Raw genomic sequence first — 22,592 nt, 5'->3', positions numbered from 1 at the left:
GTAGGGAGAGAGAGAACGAGAGCCAGGAGTAACAAGACGAGACAACATCGACACAAAGTTCAGTAAAGAAAATGAGTGACACCAGGAAAAGAAGTAAAATCTGGAACCATTTCAACTGTATTGATAATACAAAGGCAGAGTGTCGAGTCTGCAAAAAAAAAATATATCGAGCTGGCTCCACAAACAACCTGCACAGGCATCCATTAGTGCAATGCGAAGATATAATATTTTCAGGTGAATGTAATATAAATGAAGCTGGCTCCACAAACAACCTGCACAGGCACCTGAGAACTGTCATGAAAGATTCGTTCATTTTGAACGAATCACTCGCGAACGACACATCACTAGGAGGGAGAGAGAGAACGAGAGCCAGGAGTAACAAGACGAGACAACATCGACACAAGGTTCAGTAAAGAAAATGAGTGACACCAGGAAAAGAAGTAAAATCTAAGAACCATTTCAACTGTATTGATAATACAAAGGCAGAGTGTCGAGTCTGCAAGAAAAGCACACAAGACAGAACTTAATTGATGAAGAACTGGCAAAAATGATTGCAATTGACTTCCAACCACGTTTAGGAATGTTATTCATACACTGAATCCAATCTATTCAATTCCAAGCAGGAAAACACTCTCCCAAAAAATAATCCCAGGCCTATATGACAGACAACGTGCATCACTGCAAGAGAGGGTTAAGAAAGCCACAGCCGTCTGTCTAACAACTGACAGCTGGACATCCCAAACCACCACATCCTTCTTGTCAGTAACGTGTCACTTTATTGAAAATTATAAAATGGTGTCCTGTCTTCTTGATTGTTTTGAGTTCAGCGACAAACACACTTCTGAGAACTTAGCAGAAGAGCTGCTCAAAGTGGCAAAAGAGTGGGATGTGGAAAACAAAGTGGTTTGCTGTGTTACTGACAATGCAGCTAACATAACAAAAGCAATTAAAATCTTGAAATGGACCCCACCCCCATGTCTTGCACACACAATTAACCTGATTGTAAGAGATGCTTTGAAGGTGATGAAGCCAGCTGTGGACAAAGTCAAGGAGATGCACCAGTCAACCATCTGAGCCAAGAGGAATGGGAGGTACTACAGGAGGCATGCACTGTTCTGGAGCCATTTGAGCAGGTCACTGTAGAGATCAGTGCAGACAGGTGAGTGTGCAAATGTTATTGCATTATTATTATTATTAGTAGTAGTAGTAGTAGTAGTAGTAGTAGTAGTAGTAGTTCTTCTTGTTCTTGTTGCATTACTGGTATGAAAAGCAGATTAGACATGATCATAAATAAAAATACACTGCTGAATTAAAAAAAAACATAATTTTGATACTTGTTGTTTACTCTTTTTCAGCCATGTCACAGCCTCCAAAATGTTAATCCTGTGCAAGGGTCTGCAGAGAGTGACAGCTGAGCACCAAACCAGAGCAACTACAGGAAAAAGGAAAGAGTTGGTTGATGCTCTCTGTGCATCCATGGACAGAAAGTTCCTCAGAATGGAATATAACACTGTTCTCTCTGAAACCACCATTCTTGATCCAAGATTCAAGAAGCTGGTCTTTAATGACAACAGAGCAGTGGATGAAGCTCTTCAGAGGATAACTGCAGCAGCAGCAAGATCCAGCCAACCAACTCCACTGCCAGGGGACCAAGAGGAAGAAGAGGCAGAAGAAGGTGAACAAAAGAAGCAACAAGTATCTGCTGTTTTGAAGTTCTTTGAAGAACGAGCAAGTAGAGACTACCAGAAGGAATCCCTCAGCAGACGCAATACTGGAAGTGAGATCCTACATTGATGAGCCCCTTTGCCAGAGAAGTGCAGACCCACTGAGCTGGTGGGAGACCAAGGCTTCAATTTATCCAGGTCTTACCCAGGTGATGACACTGTGCATTGTGGCAACATCAGTTCCCTCTGAGAGAATCTTCTCCAAAACAGGGCAGATAATTACTGACAGAAGAAACCGGATCAGCTCCTCAAAGCTGAGGCACTTTCTAAATGCCAACCTTTACCTTGATTAAAGATCTGGGTGTTCATTTTTTTCTTTTTGTTTTGCATATGTTAATTTATATTTTATCATTGTGGTTTGCAGTGTTTTGTGTTGTTTCACTTTAAATTTGTTTAAAAGGAAAAAAGTTTAAAATTTAAATTTGAGTTTTATAGTTTTAAATTTAAATTTCAAAAAGTTGAATTGTAAATAGTTGTTTTTTGTATTTATGTGTGAGGTTGAGTGAATAAATAAAAGCATATTTATATAATAAACATATATAAATAAAAACACGTTTTTTAAACGTTTAGTAAGTCATTTTGTGCATAATTTTATATTGTTGTTGATAATAAATTAATTAAAGCAACAAAACAACCTGAAGAGCCGATTCGGAGCTGAAAGAGTTGGCTCCTTATAGTGAGCCGAGCCGAAAAAGCCGGTTCTCTAAAAAGAGCCAGAATGCCCATCACTATCAGTCAGAGATTCTTTATGTTAAATATATTTGTCCTATACTTATATTTTGATGCTGCTCTGGCACAGAGGTAAGAAGTATTTTAAAGCTCTATCTCTTACATGCATGAAAATAGAGTTTCTACATGTAAAAGTCATATATTTTTTTCCACTTTCTTTTGTGATCATTTGGAGGAACAGAAATAATGGGAATTCTGAAAACAGAACATTATTATTGCTCTGTATATACAGATTAATTTAAGGACATTCTTGGCCAAAGAGTTTGCAAATGCAAGTGAAAGATTTGTACACTAAGCAGATTGTTGTTTTGTGATTGTTGCATATTCACATATTCAAAATATCTTTCATAGTGCTACGCAACATGAACCAGTTGGTCTGTTTGCCTAACTTGTTCCTACTTTTTTTCCCTGTTGTTTATTGAACCACACCTGTAAAGAAGTACAGCACTCGTTCATTATTTTATATTGTTGTTCTTGTCTTTTTAAGGATGACTGGTGTCATTGTTGCTTTTGTGTCTTTTCTGACTGAATGTCAAGGTTTGTGTAGTAGGTAGTGTTTCATCAACAAAGCATGAACCATGGAACAGTTACAGTAAACACACAAGCACAACACAGAAGTAACACAACCCTGGAAAGATCATTAATATGCTATGTCACCCACAATCAGGATAAAATAATAATGTGGTTAGGACACTTACACACTGACCAGTCCAACATGAAGAGGAACATGCATCATGCACAGGAACAGAAAAGAAAAACAGACGTAGAGAAACCAAGAAAAAACAGCAGTGAGGACAGAGGTGGAGTACAAAGAAAAAAAGAGACACAATCCAAATGAATTGGGAGCTACAGTGTGATTCTACGGGCATCAGTGAGTGCTCTAAGAACAAACTGAAGTAACTACGTAAAGATGTGGCAACAAAAATATACAGGACAAAAAAAAGAGACAACACACCTTTAGAGGCAAAAAAAACTTGAATTAAAATGTAACAAAATTAAAATAAAAAATTCTAAGGTTCTCACTTTTACAAAAATTACATTTCAATTATTTTCACATGACACACTTTCCCAGTGAAAGACATTCAGAACCATCCCACCTATACATACACACATGAATTCAATGCCTACGGATCCTGCAATTTCAGGGGTAATGGACTTTTTCTGTGCTGCTGGCAAACTGCCTGCTGTAGGAGATTGTGCCAAAGTGAGTGTACAGTCATGGGAGATTAAACACCGCCCTCTGTGGTGTCTGCTCTGCTGCCTCACCACAGAAAAAAAGCTTGTTTATACTCCTATCACACCAGGTCTGTTTGTAGGAAAACTGAAATATCACTTAACCACAAAATAAGTACTCGTATTTCAAAGATCAATCAGAGCGAGTCCTAGAAATGTTGACTGATCTCAGTTAATCAGGATTAATCGTGATAAATGAATCAGATTAAGAATTATATATAAGAAATATACACGTGTATGTATAGACTTAGAGACTTAGACTTTCTTTATTGTCATTGCACAGACAATTAGTTACCACTGAGATGCACTGAGCATGGCATCGTCCTCAAGCACTGCTCCCCGGGCACTGACCACGGCTGCCCACTGTTCACTTTGGTGATGGGTTAAATGCAGAGGGTAAATTTCGTTGTGCATGGTGTGCTGTGCTGTGCTGTGTCACAATGACAAATAAAGATAAGTTTAAGTTTTAAGTTTTAAGAAACACACAGTGAGTCTGGCAATGAAATGTCGTTGCTTGGCAACCATAGTACACAGTACAAAGTACACAGCTTGTAGGCCATGAGTAATTACTTGAAGTATGTCTATATACATATGTATATAGGTAGTGCAGAACAGAAATTGTGTTAAATATAAACTAATGGTAAATATACATGTAAATAATTCAGAAGTGTGTTGAGATAAACTATAAGGTAAATATAAATATAAATAGTATGGAAGTGACAAATGTAACAGGATGGGATAAATATAAATATAAACAGTGTGAAGTGATAAATGTAAACAGGAATAAATAAGTAGTAGTGCTGGAGCTAATTCACAGAAATTGAACAGGAAATTGAACAGGGTGAAAGTGTGGTTTTGTAGTCTGTGACAGACTGGATTCCCTGCCACAGTTGTCTGGTGTTGCTGGGGTCATGGTAGAAACCCTGGATCTTTTGACTGTGGACACGCTTTGCATCCCTGATGGCACCGTTCAGATTGGCTCTCGCTGATCTGAGTGCCACCACGTCACCAGATTTGAAGGCTGTATTATGTTCCCTCAGTCTCGTACACACCTCCTTGTTCATCCATGGTTTCTGGTTGGCCCGTGTTATTATTGTCTTTGTTGCTGTGACCTCCTCCATGCACCACTGGATGTAGCCAGACACTGATGCAGCATACTCCTCCACATCTGTGTGCTGACTGTCCGTTGCAGCCTCTTTAAACATATCCCACTCAGTGCAACAGTCCTGTAGTGCAGACATAGCTCCTTCAGGTCACATTCTTACCTTCTTCACAATGCCACGGTAGAGAGTGTTTAGCGCTTGGGTGGAATGTACACGGCAATGATGACAGTGTTGAATTTCCGAGGCAAGTTGAAGGGTCTGCATTTCACAATCATAAACTCAATGTCCATGGAACAATGACTGGAGATCAGGATAGTGTTGTTACACCATCTGTTGTTTGTGTAGATGCAAACGCCCCCCCCGGGTTTTACCCGTGAGAGCATGGCTCCTGTCGGCTCTGAATGTTGTTAGCCTGTCCAGGCTAATGGCGTTATCAGGAACAGAAGGGTTTAGCTACGTCTCAGAGAAAATGAGGAGGCAGCAGTTTCTTGTCTCCCTTTTGTTGTTTAAGTCCAGCTTAAGGTAATCTAGTTGGCATTCTATGGAGCGTACGTTGGCGAGCAGAATGGAGAGAAGCGGCGATCGGAACGAGTTAGCTTTTAGCTTGGCTGTAAGTCCTCCGTGGCAACCACACTTCTGTTTCCTCTCGTACCGCATCCGATGTCTCTGTGGACGGCTGTGCTGGTAGGGGACTCCGCTACTGTGTAGGTCGCTGGGTCTGACCGACGTAGAAGACCAAGGCTTTGTAGAGTGGTCCGCGTCTCTAAGTTTACGTAGTATAACTATCCGAACTTGCTTAAACTTAGTATAAACTTACGGTCATATATAGTTCTAGCACAGTTTCGCTTAGTTATTACTACAGAAAACATGGTTCTAGATGGCGAATCTGGCGATGTTTTGGCTGTGTTGCCGGGAGCTGAAGCAGCCGCTGCCGCACAGGGCATCTTGAACTATGCGCCACCATCTTGAACTACTATGTATGTATGGAATTAGCTTATGTTTCCACTGCAACCTTGAGAAAGGATGAGTAGTTAAAATTAACTAATTCATTAATTTTTGTATTCGTACATCAGTGAGAACTGATATACTCAGGAATTGAAGAAAAAGATCTTCAACAGCTCTTATTGTTTTTTTTTAACTTTTCATAACCATCTGTTGCCATCTAGTGGAAGAGTATTTAATTGTTTTGCCTGTCACTATGCATTGACAAACAAAGAAGGACCTATCTCATGATCTCTCACGGGACACTGGTGTGCCACGGCACAGGGGTTGGACATCACTGGTCTGCGTCATAGACAGCAGCAGAAACGTCCAGGGTTGGAGCTACAAGGAGACTTTGTTACAACTGTTTTCTGGTTTTCAGTCAGATTACTTTGGCTGGCTGATTGCAGTGAGTTCCTGTTTGGTGTGGTAAATTTAAGCAGTAACAGCTGTTGGTGTCAACTAACCTCTGTAGCTGCAAATCAATTAGCTTCTGCATTCTGCATGTATCCAAATGGCAGACGCACCACGGGGCTGTATAATCTGTCTGAAAAACAAAAGAACAACTTGTTGAGTTCCAACAGAATTACACTGGTTTTCTGTAGCTGCTCTGTAGACACTAACGCTGCAGAGAGATATGACAGAACACACACTGTCTTTACAGAAAAAGACGTGAACTAGATACAGAGTTTTATTAATGTACCTAGCTAAAAAAGAATATTTCAAATATACTGTATACAATGTGAAATCTACCAAAGTAAAACCTAATCAATATCGCAAACAACCGAAAGATAAGCAATGGGAAAAGTCTGTGCTGCATTCAGTTGCACAGACAGGTCTGGATTTATAGACTCTACCGTGGTAGGTGACACTACTCCTAGTAACTTGACTTTTCTTCTGAATTACTGTAAATAGTAATAGTTTTGTTGACATTCCTAAAGGGTTATATATATATATATATATATACACACACATATATATATATATATACGTATATACACACAGACATATGTATACATACTGACATATGTTTTGACATATATTTCAATGTAAGAAAATTGTCATACAATACAGCAGTTTCTAAATGTCAAATCTCAGCATCAGGAAGTGCTTTGTGTATATGAAAAAATACACGAATTTGACACAACATTGTGGAAGTTGTGGCGCTTTGGCCCAGAGGCAATGTCTCTGTCATTGGTGTGGAACCCCAGGGTTCACCTCCTGGGCAAGTTCAAATCCCGGTTAGGGTGGTTGGTACCTTCCAGTGGACTCACCACCCGTAGGAAGGTTCAGGGGGGTTGGTACGGTGCAGTGTGATTTGGGTGGCGACTGCTGCCCCCGCGACCCGGTAACGGATAAGCGGATGAAAATGGATGGATGGATTGTGGAAGTTGTCCAGCTTTGCCAATCTCTGTTAACTTATTTCATTTAAACTATAAAAGATCTAGAGATCACTGGAAGGTCAGAGACGCAGTCAGAGACACTAGGTTGACCCAGGACACTAGTATTACAGTCACATCACTTCTGGCCTTCCAGGCCAAACACTGAGACAGGAGGCCAGCTGTACCTGTTGCACAGCTGCTAAATGTGGTGCAAGCTAAATTAGGACTCAGGGGGACAAAAAAAAGGTAACTGTAAGAAGACGTGGATATTACATAAAAACTGGTAGACCATAGAAGGCCTACCTTCCTTGACGGGAATGGCAGGCTTTTTCTGCCTGAAGCCCAGGAGGATGAAGAAGAGAACCAGTGGGATGAAGATCTCAAAGGCCAGCACCCACTGCAGAAAGAAAGACAGAGCCACTCTGTTAATCGAGATTGATTTTCAGTGATAACTTGTCAAAACTTTATATAACTCATTATAAAATCTGGTTACATCATAACGCCTTGTTTGGTCCATCCTTCCTTGAATCCTCTGTTCTCATAAGCTATCTTTCTCTTTTTCTCTTTGCTATCCATTTACAACAGCCACCTGCTTGGCACCGCGACACGCTGAAACGTGCGTCGCAGGCTATGACGCAAATCTTTGTTGACAGAAATGTTGAAATTTAATATTTATTATACACATTTTTACAGCATTGGAAAACGTTCAGACTGTTTTTTTCATGGTTATCCTCCTTCAGAAACCATATTAAAACAAAAAATATACCCTCCATCTTTTTCCATTTTCATACATTTTTGAAAAAGCTCCAGGGAGCCACTAGGGGGCGCTAAAGAAAGGTATGAGGACTTCCGGTGGTGGCGATGTAGGATAAAGTTGTGTGAGAGAGGTCTCCCGGTTAAAATCGTATTTCCTTGTCAACACCACAATTATTTCGGAAAAGTAATCGGATCACAGTTACAGTTTATCCTCGGTCAAGTAAGTGGTTCAAAGTCCAAAGCGGTGCAGCTACAACGACTGGTAAGCTAGCCAAGATGGCTATGGATGACTTTGATGCCAATGTTACACCGGGTCAAGGCAAAGAAGCCCGGATACTCTATCAATGAGTCAGTTGGTTTCGGAACTAGTAAAACGTCGAGCTGAACTACTCAAAGACTTATCAGCACTCATCCAGACGTCTGTTGCACCGTTACAAACATCGGTGGATGTGCTCCGAGATACTGTTAACAACTTTAATGGCCGCCTCGTCGCTACAGAAACTCTGGCTGGGGAAAACTTCGAACGCATCACAAGCACGGATAAAACGGTAAAGCTACTGCAGGTCCAGAACAAGTCTCTTCAAGACCGCCTTGATCTTGAAAACAGGAACCGTAGAGCTAATATCAGGATCGTCAATATCCCGGAGGATAGTGAAAAGGACAAGGACACGGTCGAATTTTTAACCGGTTTGGATTCGTTCATTTTGAACGAATAACTCGCGAACGACACGTCACTATTATTGAGCCATCTCCGACTCCAGATGCGCCGGCGCCTCTTATTTTTTCGAATTTTCAGCGCACAGTATCGCAGCAATCGTAATGGCAGCCTTCTTCTTTTCGAATAGCGTGTTGCTAATAACCGGCGTCGGAGCTTTCAAAAAAACTTTATTGACAGCTGTCAATAGACAGGACAGTCAGCAGCGGCCGACGGGCCGTTTTCACCCGCACAGTGTGAGCTCTCTGGTCGTGTTCGATGATCGGACCGTACAGTGTGAGTACATAAATCGTGAGCTTTGGTCGTACATCGTAGACGATTACTCGTCAAAAATCGTACAGTGTATGCCCGCCCACGAGAGAGGGAGAGAGAGAGAGAAGTGCGAAAGAAGGAGAATTAACTGCAGACTTATGTCAAGTTTGTCAGGGTAAAAACCGGAAGTGGCGGGACTCATCCTTCAAAATAATGTTACAGTTGGAGGAAAATATAAACGACGGTTTGGAAATAAACCGTTTTTTAAGTCTACAGGAGGGGCTCCGCGACCATTAGGGTGTTGGCATAGGTACTGTAAGGGGGTGGGATATTATTTTATGTATGATGTTTTTGATAATTTGTCGTGTTATGTATTTAGATTCTTTCCGTCATGGACCTCGGTTGTGGCCCACGACACCAAGCCAATGTGTTCATGTGTTTTCCAGGAAGAATGTTTTCAAGTAATCAATGATGTATTAAAAAGAAGCAAGATATTTACCCGTTATAAAATGGCTCAGTAATCTGCAGACGATACAGAAGATTGGTGCACTTCGCTGGACCTCCTGTTCCCAAAGGCCGCTGGGTTCACCCCCAGCTGCTGGGTGATCTCTCCTTCTTACTCATTCTTTGTTACTTATACTTTTGCCCCACCTAGTTTTGATGGGTCTCAACCAGTGACTAACATGTTTATGCTCTGTTACTGGGCAGAGCTCACAAGGCACAGCAAGTTTCACCAACCATCTGGCCTTGGCAGAATGGGTCACAGTCAAAACAAGTTGCACAGTCAGTTTCATAAATTGGCATCTTAATACTCATCAATTTCCAGTCAATTCGATTGTATATATATGTCACATGAAATATTTTTGTTCAGAATAAAATTAAAATTAAAAAAGTGATTTATTTAAAATTAAACTAAAGCAGAACCAACTAACATGGTTTATACATTGCACCAGGCCAATATAAAACCAAATGTTATAAAGTAAGGGGGCCCTACTCAATTTCTCCAACAGTTTTACAATAACACAAACTTACCATGGGAGGCAGTGGGGGATCGACAACATTATTTTCTCGGTTGATTTTGGTGTAAAAGGCATCTGCTGAATAAAAAATAAGACATGTAGCAGTAGGAGGCGCATAAAGCCTTACAGCGTAGTCATTGTCAGTATTTCATTAACACATCAACCGTCCCTGAAAGTCTCTGAACTCAAGCTTTTATAATGAAAGTCTACCAGAAGTGATGGGTCGTCACTGACAGGTGTTGGCGGCATTGGGACATACGGGGACTGCGGTGATAAACAAATACACGCAGTGAAACGTCACAGACTCTGCTGCAGTTTTAACACGGAACTGAAAAGATGCAGTGAGTTTTACATGGGTCAGAACCTGGACCTGGCCTGAACCAGAACTCCTGATACGGTGTATGTCACACCTACCCATTAATACACTCACTAACACAGACATACACAGAGCGGAGGAACATGACGGAGTTAAGGAGGCGAGGAGGCGGCGGAGACGATGGAGGAAGAGCCGAGGACATGAGCGACAAGGTAGGAGACAAGGGCACAGGAAAGCGAGGAGGGAAAACAAGTACACGAGGGAGTGAGAAATCATGAATTAAGAAATTATGGTAAGAAAATGGAAGGATATAAGGATAAATGTAAGTGCTTAGAATACAGGTGAGTGGTGATAGTGGGATTCAACAAAATAAGGAGAAAATCACCTTTGAGAGTATATGTAAACAATATAAGTAAGCATTTGATTTTCAAGCACTAAATATAGATGTGTGTTGTTTTTGTTGTTATGTAGGTGAAGCAATAATGTCGGAACAGGTGAGAAAAGCATAGACAGGGATACAGTGGGTGAGAAGACAAATGCACAAAAAAATCTGAAATAAAAAATACAAGTGTGATATAAAGTGTTGGGAGGCAAGGATGCAGGGGTTTTAAAAAGAAGGATGCAGGTAACTGTGGAATTATGTAACAAGACAAGGATAAGTGTGTCAGTGTGGAACAAGCATAGTAAAGAGAGGGAAGACAGGAGGAGACAGGGACACAAAAAGTAAGGAGACAAGATCAGAAAACAGAGGTTAGGTGACTGGAGCAAGGTAAAGTATGGAGGCAGGCAGAGGAACACAATGGATGCAGGCGAGTGATGGGATGAAGACAAAAGCCTAAAGACGTAACAGGGAGGAGACAAGTGAACACAGCAAGGAGACGTAGGTTAGGATGTGAGACTGAAGACTCAGAAGATTTTAATCATATAAATAATAATGTTTTTAAGCCAGCAAATGTTGTGTGTGTGCGTATGTCAGGAGGCGGACTCGGACCACAGGCCTCAGTCCGATGCTGAAGTTGATGCAGACTTGGATGTGGACTGTAAAGCAGAGGGCACAGATGTTCCTGATGTTCTTCTGTCCACAGCTGACACTGACAACACTCCAGAGTGTCTGAACAAAGCTCTAGAGGGGCTGCCACCCAGGTATGAAAACACACACAAAGACAAACAAACACACGCACAAACTGATGTTTGTAACTAGTTGTGGTCCTATGCTGTTTACAGTCAGATGAAAGATACATAGATATAGATATAATAATGTAAATTTAAACAGATTAAAACACTACAGTTACAAACTAACACGATCCACACCAAGTCATAATTCCTGTGAGCTAAAAATCAAACGTGTTCTCAATGGCGACACAGTGGTTTATCAATTTTAGTTTCAAATTTACATTTGACATTTAAATGTTCCAGATTCTTCCATAGAGCAAAATGTAAAAAAATGAACTTTTTCTTTGCATACTGTCACATGTTGGAGTTGTGGTATGAAAAACATGATTGCTACTTAAAAGAAAATGTGTTTTGATTTGAAAAAAAAAAGAAAGGACGTGGTCAGCGATCGACAGCTAGGTCACTGGGCTTAAAGGCTCACTCCCAGTGAAAGACTAATCCCTGCTGAGGGGAGGAATTTTGGGGGGCAGATGGAGGGAGGAGGAGGAGCTTAGAAAGAAGAAGAGAGTAATGTTGCGACAAGACATCAGCAGCAGTTGGTGATGTCTTCACTCACTTCATTTCCACGTCCACAAATCATTTCAAACCTCCCTGAATCCACAGTATGAGCCTTCTTAGCCTCGCCTTCTTAGTCACAGTTGTATGGCACCTTAAGTCACCTTTAGTCACTTGACCGCTTCTGTCTTTCTTTTTACAATGTAATACAGAACATCATGAATAAATTAAGCACATTTATTATTATTTATTAAGAGGGTCAATTTTACTGTTATTTTTTTTATTCATAGATGGAAGAATTACTGGATCCGTGGAGTTTTGTCAATGGCCATGATTTCATTTTTTTTTCTCATCATCTGCATGGGACCCATTATTCTCATACTAACGGTAGGTCACAGATTTTTTTTCATTGTTAACTAGCCACGTTAACTTCCCTCAGTTTAAAACTTTTCCAAGAAATATCTTGGAAATATATAACATATATGATACAACTTTTGGCACAAAATCTGCTGCTTTGTCAGCTGATGCTTCCTGTTTCGGTCACATGACTTAGGTGATGATGGTGCAGATCAAGTGTTTCCAGGAGATCATCACCATTGGCTACAGAGTTTATCGTTCGTACGAGCTGCCGTGGTTCAGGACTCTGAGCTGGTAAGAAGAAGATGCAGGTTAATGTTTGCACCTGAGCATTTGTTTGGCGTTGTTTTCACAAATACATTAGCATCACAGCTAATAAGCTACGATTCTTATAGCTGACTGTTAATCCAATTTATTTTTTCTAGCAAACACCAGTATGCTGAAAACCTGGTACTGTTTTAACACAGTAGCAAGCTAGCTGTTAGCATGTTAAAACTCAACTGTTAGATCAGTTTAACCTTAGCACAAATCAAAAGGGTTAGTTTAAAACATAGCACACAACAAGATATAAAGATTAAACTTTTAGTATAATTTTATCCCAACCACAGACCAGAATGCAGACAACTTGGTGCAACAGATGACAAATAAATGAGTGCTTTGTGAATGAATCACCAAGAATTAGAATGATGATGTATGAACCTAGTCTAGTATTTTGCCTTGCATATTAAACACACTAACAATTTGGTAAAATTTAAACTTTGAGTAAACCAATGTGCTAACAGACAACTGTTGGTGCATTTTAAATTCACCCAAACCATCAAGTGTTTTAATTTGAATTTAATGTAACATTTCATATTAATTCCCTGACCAGTGTGAGCAGGCCTTTTCACTAAATCTGTTTAACACACTCCTTGGCACACATACACACACATGCTTACACACAGACATATATACATACAGTAGTGTGTGTGTCACCTTGGTGCAAAGATCTCTGCGATGCTGGAAATAACTTTTCAACACGTCTGTGTAGGTTCTCAGTCATCCAGGTCATTTAATCCAAAAAATAATTACATCGAGGGCAACTGGACAAAGTATTTCTTTGTTTTTTTGAAGACGTTTCACCTCTCATCTAAGAGGCTTCTTCAGTTCTGACTGACTACTGGGAAATTCTGTTATTTAGCCTCAAAGATGCTACATACCTGTAACGAGGGTCATTGCAGAAAGGGGGGGATAGAGGTGTGGTGGAACACACCCTATTCAGATGAGGGCGGAGTGTAAAGTCTCAAGGTTGGAAGTGGGAATGAAAAACTTAGAATTAGAATAGAATTTCTGACCAGCACCATATCCGTGTACATTTTAAACCCACCAACACCCTCAGACAAAGACTGGTTCATCCAAAGGACAAAATACCTCACCACAAACAGCAACGTTGTATATGCAGTACAGTGCAGTGAGGACTGCCCTGACCTCTACATTGGGGAAACCAAACAACCACTGTACAAGCGTAGGCAACAACACAGAAGAGCCAGCTCCTCAGAGCAGGACTCAGCGGTTCATCTACATCTTGAGGACAAAGGACACACTTTTGTGGATGACGATGTACATCATACATACATCCTCGCCAGAGAAGACATATGGTTTGAGAGGGGTGGAGGAAGCCATCTACGTCAATCTGGAGAAACCATCTCTCAATAGAGGAGGTGGTTTGAGACACAACCTTTCATCCACCTATAATGTCTATGAAGATTCTCAGTCATCCAGGTCATGGTCAAGATTGAAAAGTTCTGTTAGGCAACTGGACGTGAATTTTCTAAAAGAAGACGTTTCACCTCTCATCCAAGAGGCTTCTTCAGCTCTAACTGGTGGTGGGGAGTACAGCATATATATACTCTGGGTGTGAAAGAATAAAGCTACTTCAGCTCCACCCTGTTGGGTGGGGCCTTGGGGTTACCTGGGAAAGTGTAAACAGTCGTTAAGAGTCTGATGGGTCGTTGTGGTCCTCATCTGAAAGGTTTCGGTCACCTGCCTCTTCGTTATGTGAAGCTGAGGAGAATCTTTTGGGTATTGTTCCTAAAATTGCTTTGTATGTGGCTGATAGCTTGTGTCTAAGCCCACCTCCTCTGTTGAGTATTGTTTTTTTTTTGGCCAGGGAAGACAGATGGTTTGAGAGAGGGGTAAAAGAAGCCATTTTTGTCAACCTGGAAAAACCATCACTCAACAGAGGAGGTGGACTCAGATACAAAATTTTTAATAAAACAACTTTAACATCACTATACAACTGACCACATGGATCAATCTCTTGTAGGTTTTTTCACTTTATAATAATTATTTAACACATCCAACTTGTACTGTGAGGCACCAGTTAGCACATTAGAGTGATCTATTAGTTAGTATTAGCATGTGGGTCAGGTTGATGTTGAAGTAAAAATAAATAAATACATTTGTATATATATATTGATCCCATATTTGGGAAATTGTTGTGTTAGCAGCAGATATGCTGTTAACAGGCTGGCAAAACAACCTTCTTTGTCCATTTGCTTTTGATGATTCGCAGAGAGTGATTTGATGATTTTTTTTTGTTTTACTTTTCAACACACACACACTGATTTGACCCAGGCAAAGGTTAGAATGGGTGGCTGAGAAAACACTGACTTTAAGGCAAGAGCTCTTTAACTTTAGCAATAGAACTAAAAGTTGACCCAAAATATCATAAATGACTGAATATAGACCCAACAGTGCCTTATAATTCAGTTAAAACAAGTTTTCCCATTGGAATGTCAGTGAAATAAAGCTGCAGTTTTATAGAGCACAGAGCCTATGAAAAAAAAAGTCAATTCCAAAGCGTTATTTAAAAGAAATCAAAAATATAGTATTGGAGTATAAGTTAGGATGTTTTTTAAATTATTATTATTATTTTCTTTCAGATTTGTCAGGAAATGTTCTCTGTTAGTTAGGACTGTAAAAAATGCTGTTAGTTCATACACCAGTTTCCTAACACACAAAAAATTCAAATAAAGATCAAATAAAGGTCTGATCAAATAAAGAATCAAATACGAGATCTCAAGTTTTAAATGTTTTACTTGCAAGCAAGGAGTGCAGAACAATGGTTACATTCAGAACTGCACTGAGGAACACCTCAGTGTTCAAAGCTTAAATACAGTTTTTTTTACATACACATCAATAGGCAGCACCTTAACCCTTTACAGCCATGTGGTGGTCACGCGCAACTTCAAAGCACTGATTGGCAAAGGCTGCTTCAAACAAAGATTCTCCACCAATAGAAAACATGTACATGTGCTGAGCTATTCTGCTCAGTAACTCAGGTTAGATCAAAGAAATACACTTTGGATTCTTTTCCTTTTTGATGTTCTGTTTTCCTCATTATTTTGGGCAGAGAAACTGGTTCAGGCCAGTTCTGTGACCTGTCTCTATCTCCAAGCGTAACAGTCAGTGCCATCCGTACCACACACCATCCTGTTATGTAAACCATCAGGATGCACACCTTTCTTCAGTACTTCTCCTTTTAGTACAGCATTCAAAAACAAACAGTATAAACTGATATGGAAACTTAATACAATGAATATCTTGTAAAGATTGAATAAATGTATTTACAATATCTTAACAAGATTGCTTTTAGTTTAAATGCACAGAGCAAAGTTTTTTGTAAAAAAGTTTTACATTGAAAATAACTATGTGATTTTTCTACGTTTTGTACACAACTTGTATTTTGTATTTACAACACGACTTGTACCTGCTGTTAACCTGCTTACTGAGGTGTTTCCTCAGGTATTTCCTGGTCTGTGTGAACTACTTCTTCTATGGCGAGACCTTGGCTGACTACTTCGGAGCTTTAGTTCAGAGGGAGGAGCCTCTGCAATTCCTGTCTCGTTATCATCGCTTCATCTCCTTTGCTCTCTACCTGGCAGGTGATCATGTGACCTTCGAACCTGACACAGACAGAATAAAACACGCACACACAGACACACACAGACACACACAGACACACACACACAAATACCTAAACAGAGAAACTATGTATTCTGCTTTTCTTGATCTTTGTGTGTCTGTTATTAAGTGTTCTTTAAGTTGATGTCAGTCACCCCATGAGGTATTTACACTGTAGAGTTACAATGTGGCCACTTTCTTTGGCCTCCATTAGTCACACAACCGCCATGAAGAAGATGTCTTTACAGACTATTGCATGCCAGAGAAATGGTGCGTTGGCAGTATTACAGATTAGATATAGTCCAGATTAAACCATAAACAACTGCTAGTGTAAAGATGTGAAGTGAATAAAAGTTAGCCAAAATAGCACAAATGGAGAAACAGTAGGTAAAACAAGATTAGTTGCAGGAAAATAGATGACAGCATAAGCAACTGAATGAAACCAAATAATAATAATAATAACAAAAAATGAACCAAAATGTAACCAAAAACTTTAGCACAAACAGTCACAGTGTAGCGTTTAGCACGCCTGCCTCAAAAGCAGAGTCTGCCAAGCATGTGGTTCCCAGAGGAACCACATGCAGCCTAGGGGCAGCCTGTTAACAGCATATCTGCTGCTAACACAACAATTTCCCAAATATGGGATCAATATAGTACAAATTTATTTACTTTTTTATTTATTTTTACTTCAACATCAACCTGACCCACATGCTAATGCTAACTAATAGATCACTCTAAAATGTACTAACTGGTGCCTCACAGTACAAGTTAGATGTGTTAAATAATTATTCTAAAGTGAAAAAAACCTACAAGAGATTGATCCACGTGGTCAATTGTATAGTGATGTAAAAGTTGTTTTATTAAAAATTGCTTTTTTGCTGATTATTATTTTTCCTGCTTGACAAATTACAGGACTCTAACATAAACATAGCCAAAATTTCTCAACCTAAAAAAAGTATTGAAATTTTATATTAAGGATCAATATGAGTCTCTAAAATAAAGTACATGAAATTTATTCCTAGTCATTTTATCAATATTCTCTTTCAGTTTTAAGAGAATTGGTTGACACATATCTGGTTGGAAATATTTAGCATTAGATAATTCACAAAATGCACAGTTTAAATGCAGGTCTTAAAGCATGTAATGTTCGAATGTACTCCTTAATTGTTATTAATACATGTGGTTACTGTGTCAACATAGAGTACATTTTAATTTTTGGTTAGACACTGTTAAGGATATGCGGCTCCAGACGTCGCTGTTAAAATATCCAGCAGAGGGCAGCATTGTTACCTGAGCTTGTACAGCGATCATGAAGCGTCAGTAAATGTATTACGCTGGTGCGCGCGCACACAGACTCCCGCCCCATCTTATTTAATGTCCTTGTGTTTTCTTATTGCTGTTGGTGTTGAGTCAGTGGTAAACATAATTAATATGTTGAGTATATTGTTTGTGTGTACTTGTATTGTCAGTGTATACAGTACTCTGTTGTGTCAGTGACTGCATGTTGTTGTCTCTTTACAGGTTTCTGCATGTTTGTGCTGAGTTTAGTGAAGAAACATTATCGCCTGCAGTTTTATATGGTGTGTATCAACCACAGTAACCACACTCCTCCCCTTCTTTCTTTACCTTATATTTTTATTTCGTTTTTTCCCTCTTTTTCAATACTGTACTCCCTCACTGTTCTTCACTCCTCTTCAAGCAACATTACTGTTTTCATTGTCATTGTCGACATGTCCCTCACCAGAAATAGCCTTGTATTAGGAAAGGGAAGGAAAAAAAAGGAAAGTGAACTACTTGTCATTGTGACACAGCACACCACAGCACACCACTTCACACAACGAAATGTGACCTCTGCTTTTAACCCATCACCAAAGTGAACAGTGGGCAGCTTTAAGCGCCCGGGGAGCAGTGTGTGGGGATGGTGCCATGCTCTGAGCACCTTAGTGGTAACTTGGCAGCTGGTGGACTTGAACCTGAACCCAAGTCCCCTTCCTTAACCACTAATCCAACACTGCCCCTAACATTGATAACAATTAACCAACAGAAAAGTTTGGTATGGCCCAGTAATAGCCAAACGTGGTGACTCACTGTCATTTTCACTCAGGAATTAATATTTTTTATTTTTTTATATATTGTAAATATATACAGTATATATGTAAATAACACTGAACACAGAGGACCAGTGTGCTGCAGCCAGGGTGTGGGTGAGTCTTTTGTTTTAATACATACCACAGCCTTGCTGGGAGTGGAATTCAAACCAGCAATCCTCTGACTAAAAGCATGATCCTCTTACCACTAAGCCCAGAGCTGCCCAATGTTCTCACACTTACACAATTTAAAAAACAGATCTTATTCAGTGCAGTCTTCACAAACACCACATTTGTGATATAATGAACAAATTACATTAACGTTTCAACATTTTTTGTTGTTTCTCTGAATCTTCCAGGTAAGTTCACCCTCAACTAAAAACTTTCTTGGAGGTTAAAGTAAGCCAATTACTCTTCTTAATGTAATGCTAATATCCCCTGGCTCTAATGCTAAGCTTACTAGTCCCTTGTAGCTATTGCAAGGCTAACTAACTTACCTCTTGGACTCTATGCTATGCCACCTACTTTCTAATTCTATGCTAATGACTTGTCTGTAGGTAATGGTAGACAAACTAGTCTGCTGGACATAATGCTAAGCATCCACTTACATAAAGATTAAGCTAGGCTAACTACCTACAGCTCCTCAGGCCTAACTTTCCCCGTGAAGTTAATTCTAACTATTTCCCTGGATTTAATGGCTGACTCACTACTCTTGTGGAGCTACAGTGCGAGCAATGCAGGCCCCCTTCAAAAAAAAAAAAAACCCCCCCCCCCCCCAAAAAAAAACCCAGAGGATTGTCTTAGCTAAGTTGCTATTCTCAAAGTTGACAAGTTTGTGTTCTGATTGATAGGCTTGACCATAGTTATAGTGCCCTCTGTTGACTGGGCATGCTAAGCACATGCGAGTGGCTTTTTGCATTTTTTTATTGTAAAGTGTGTGTGTTTTTTTTAATAAGTTGCATATGTTTGCACAAATGATATAACTACCAACATCTGTAGCTAATAAGCTGGCCTTTCTTATTCACCCTGCATGTGTGTGTAGGCAATGTCACAGGTGTGACATCATTCTAGTGCGTGACATGTTTCAGTGATTGTTTTTGTTTGTTTGTTCCAGTTTGCTTGGACTCATGTGACTCTGTTGATTGTTGTAACTCAGTCTCACCTCGTCATCCAGAACCTATTTGAGGGAATGATCTGGTAAGATTTGTGTGTGTATTAATGTGTGTGTGTATGTATTTATATGAAAAGTTTGACATTAACATACATTAAAGCAATAATTAAAGTTGTCAAGTGCTGTCTTGAGTCAGGTAACATGTCTTGTCACTAAGAAACTATCTGAGATGATTTGGGGTCAATCCTCAAGATTTGTGCTTGAAATCTCACTGAAAAAAAGAAAACATTTGACTGTATGCTGAAATCTTGTGTTATCAGTGTTGTCTAGGGTTAGTGACAGCTCATAAAAACTCCAGTGATGCTAACACACCATGCTCAACACGTTTTCTTCATGTGTTCAGGTTTATTGTGCCGATCTCCATTGTCATCTGTAATGACATAATGGCATACCTGTTTGGATTCTTCTTTGGCCGGACCCCACTCATCAAAGTAAATCAACATTTCTTTCACATAATCAGCCATAATCAGGTCACATGACTTCTGAGCTCTGAAACCCTGTCTTTGCAGCTTTCTCCTAAGAAGACGTGGGAAGGTTTCATTGGTGGTTTCTTCTCCACTGTCTTATTCAGCTTCATGGTGAGACATATGTTTATGTTTATTTCCTCATCCTGATGTAAATCACAGGCCTGACCCTTATCTCTGACCTTTTGCAGCTGGCATACCTGCTCTCTCAGTTCCAGTACTTTGTCTGTCCTGTCGGCTTCAACAGTGAAACAAATGGCTTTACGATTGAGTGTGAGACCACAGAAATCTTCATTTTACAGATGTACACACTCCCTGCTGTCATCCAGAACACACTTGGATGGGTAAGAGCACTCGTCATCGTAGTCATGTTCAGTTCCTTGCCTTTAGTTCAGAGACTGGCACCAGTGAGTACTGTACGGATAGATGAGGCGTTCACACTTCACCAAGTCATTTGAAGTCATGTGAAGACTAATTTTATCAACATTGTATTTATTAATTTGTTACTTGTGATACTTGTTTACTAGAAATAAAAAGACAGTTTTTTTCAATGCAGTACTGGTATAAACACTGATCTCTATTTTAATATTTCTTGGTTGACCAGTGTATAAACGTGTTGTATATATGCTCTAAAATGAGCAGTGCACCACAGCTATCCAGACTTGGTTGGGCCTTTACTTGCAGAGAATATGCAAGAATTTATTAAAAGTAGACCACAAATAAATTGATTTGTCGTGTTAACAGGTTGTGCATGTTGTTAGTTTTATTATAAATAAAACATAGATAAACCAGTGTCAAGAATATTCACCTAATGTTTATTAATTATTTGAGGATGTCTTTTTTTAATAATACAATTTTAGTTACATTGTATATGTATATGATTTTTCTTTTTGCCTTTCTTAGAAAACAGTGAAGCTGTATCCCTTTCAGATCCACAGCATCTTCCTCTCCAGCTTCGCCTCCCTCATTGGACCATTTGGTGGCTTTTTTGCTAGTGGCTTCAAACGAGCTTTTAAAATCAAAGTAACTCTCTTTCTTTTCATTTCCAATAAGACTTGCCTAACTTTCAGAAGCTAAAGCTAAATTAGCTTCCACCCTTAAAGCTAAAACTAGCATATTGTAACTGTTGTTTAAAGACATTCCTTCAGCAACCAGTGTTAAGCATATCTAAGCCAATTATAATTATGATTGTTAATATAACCTTTTGGAACTAGAAGGAGGCTTTTTAATATCTCAGAGCTTACCTTAAGCTAACTATGCTACCAGAGCTAGCAGCAAGCTAACTATTTCTTTGTAGTGATTGGAAGTATTTTCCCCATCTGTAGCCCATGCCAAGCCAAGAATTGTGTTATAGGCATCAAATCTTTATACAACTGTTTTAGCTAGCTTGAAAATTTGCAAATGAAACGCAATAGAATGCCAGTCTTAATGTTTTTCTCTCTCCTTCTTTATCAGGACTTTGCAAGCACGATCCCGGGACATGGTGGCATCATGGACCGTTTCGACTGTCAGTACCTGATGGCCACGTTTGTTCATGTTTACATTGCTAGTTTCATCAGGTGAGCCCACATACCAATAATCAGGGATCAGCTAACAAAAATGGACAAATCAACAACTTGTTGTGTGCTTGCTTTTGCAGAGGTCCAAATCCCAGTAAAGTCCTGCAGCAGCTGCTGATGCTTCAGCCTGAGCAGCAGCTCAGTATCTTCTTCACTCTGCATAGTCAGCTCAAAGAGAGAGGCCTGCTACCCCCTACAGACTGAATCAGGAACTGGCAGTTTGGCAGTCAGTCTGTCTGTCTGTCTGCATGAGTGTGTACGACAGTGTATGTGTGTTTGTGTGCGAAAGATGACTTGGAGGACCTGACCTGGACATGACAGGACATCACATAGGCACCAGACTACTTTTTATTTAACAGACTACAAGTCTGTGAGCACCAGGAGACAGGGTTGTAAAAATATATTCACCAATGGTATGAATATTTTGAAAATGTGTTATTTTAGTCAGCATTTCTGTGCAGTTGTTTTAGCAGCATCACTGCTGAGTCTCAGTTATTGAGTCACAGACATTGGCTGTATATAAGGCATAAACAAAGCTATCTCCATTGCCTGTATTTCTATTACAGGTGATGGTTGCAGAGAAACGTGGGAAGGAACGCCACAGGTCAATAAAAAATATAATCTTACTTGAACCACTGTGAATTTCTAATATCGGTAAACATTTTCCTGATGACCCTGTGGTCTCAGTCAAAGCAAAACAGTTAAATAGTTAGAAGTAGTCACTTTAAATAGCCCTATATAAACATGGTGTCACTTCTGAAACCAGTCACTGACAGCTGTAGATGGTTTTGTCCAGTTTTTTCATACAGTCATTGGTCAGATGAGGTGCAGTGACAAAGCAACTAAATCGTTAAAGCACTATAGTCATCTTACCGCGCCTGTTCAATAGGAATTCTCAGCAGTTTTCAACAATGCATGTCAAACTATTTTATCAGCCAAGTAACACCTATTTACTGGCAACATCAATGCAACAGTATGTAATACAAAAAAGCATTGTGTGTATATATGCCAACCACAAGGAGCTGTAATTGATGATGAATGATGCCTCTGTAATCCACTGATTGTAACATCAGAGCCAAAGTTAAAAGGCAACCCAAAAGATCCATTGTTTCTAAATGCAGAGAAAGAAGA

The 22,592-nt window shown here is 39.7% G+C and overlaps 1 protein-coding gene across 3 annotated transcripts; it reads left to right on the top strand.

Moving 5' to 3' along the window:
- The first annotated feature begins 8,744 nt into the window (after nucleotides 1-8,744).
- Nucleotides 8,745-22,093, top strand: LOC103397022 (phosphatidate cytidylyltransferase 1-like). 3 transcript variants are annotated; one of them, XM_025052888.1, is made up of 13 exons: nucleotides 8,745-10,422; nucleotides 11,187-11,353; nucleotides 12,169-12,265; nucleotides 12,432-12,529; nucleotides 16,010-16,161; nucleotides 17,702-17,760; nucleotides 19,424-19,464; nucleotides 19,782-19,869; nucleotides 19,948-20,016; nucleotides 20,094-20,246; nucleotides 20,806-20,925; nucleotides 21,358-21,461; nucleotides 21,542-22,093. In XM_025052888.1, the coding sequence occupies exons 1-13, from the start codon at nucleotides 10,354-10,356 to the stop codon at nucleotides 21,663-21,665; spliced, it is 1,341 nt and encodes a 446-aa protein (XP_024908656.1). In that variant the 5' UTR covers nucleotides 8,745-10,353; the 3' UTR covers nucleotides 21,666-22,093. The 3 variants fall into 3 exon arrangements, with proteins under 3 accessions (XP_024908656.1, XP_024908655.1, XP_008333494.1); XM_025052887.1 differs by having other exon boundaries at nucleotides 19,382-19,464; XM_008335272.3 differs by having other exon boundaries at nucleotides 8,746-10,422; nucleotides 16,022-16,161; nucleotides 19,382-19,464.
- Nucleotides 22,094-22,592: the final 499 nt, after the last annotated feature.

The sequence above is a fragment of the Cynoglossus semilaevis genome, chromosome W, assembly GCF_000523025.1.
Source record: "Cynoglossus semilaevis isolate Cse_v1.0 chromosome W, Cse_v1.0, whole genome shotgun sequence".
NCBI classification, from domain to species: domain Eukaryota; kingdom Metazoa; phylum Chordata; class Actinopteri; order Pleuronectiformes; family Cynoglossidae; genus Cynoglossus; species Cynoglossus semilaevis.
The sequence above is the reverse complement of the archived record's forward strand: the minus strand, read 5'-3'. Positions and strand labels throughout refer to the sequence as shown.

What these genes read in the sequence shown, in the direction of transcription:
- LOC103397022 (XM_025052887.1), top strand. Translation starts at nt 10,354, where the DNA reads ATGACGGAGTTAAGGAGGCGAGGAGGCGGCGGAGACGATGGAGGAAGA. An exon ending in GCCGGACCCCACTCATCAAA is followed by an intron (nt 19,870 to 19,947) that starts GTAAATCAACAT and finishes CTGTCTTTGCAG; the next exon opens with CTTTCTCCTAAGAAGACGTG. An exon ending in TCCAGAACACACTTGGATGG is followed by an intron (nt 20,247 to 20,805) that starts GTAAGAGCACTC and finishes TGCCTTTCTTAG; the next exon opens with AAAACAGTGAAGCTGTATCC.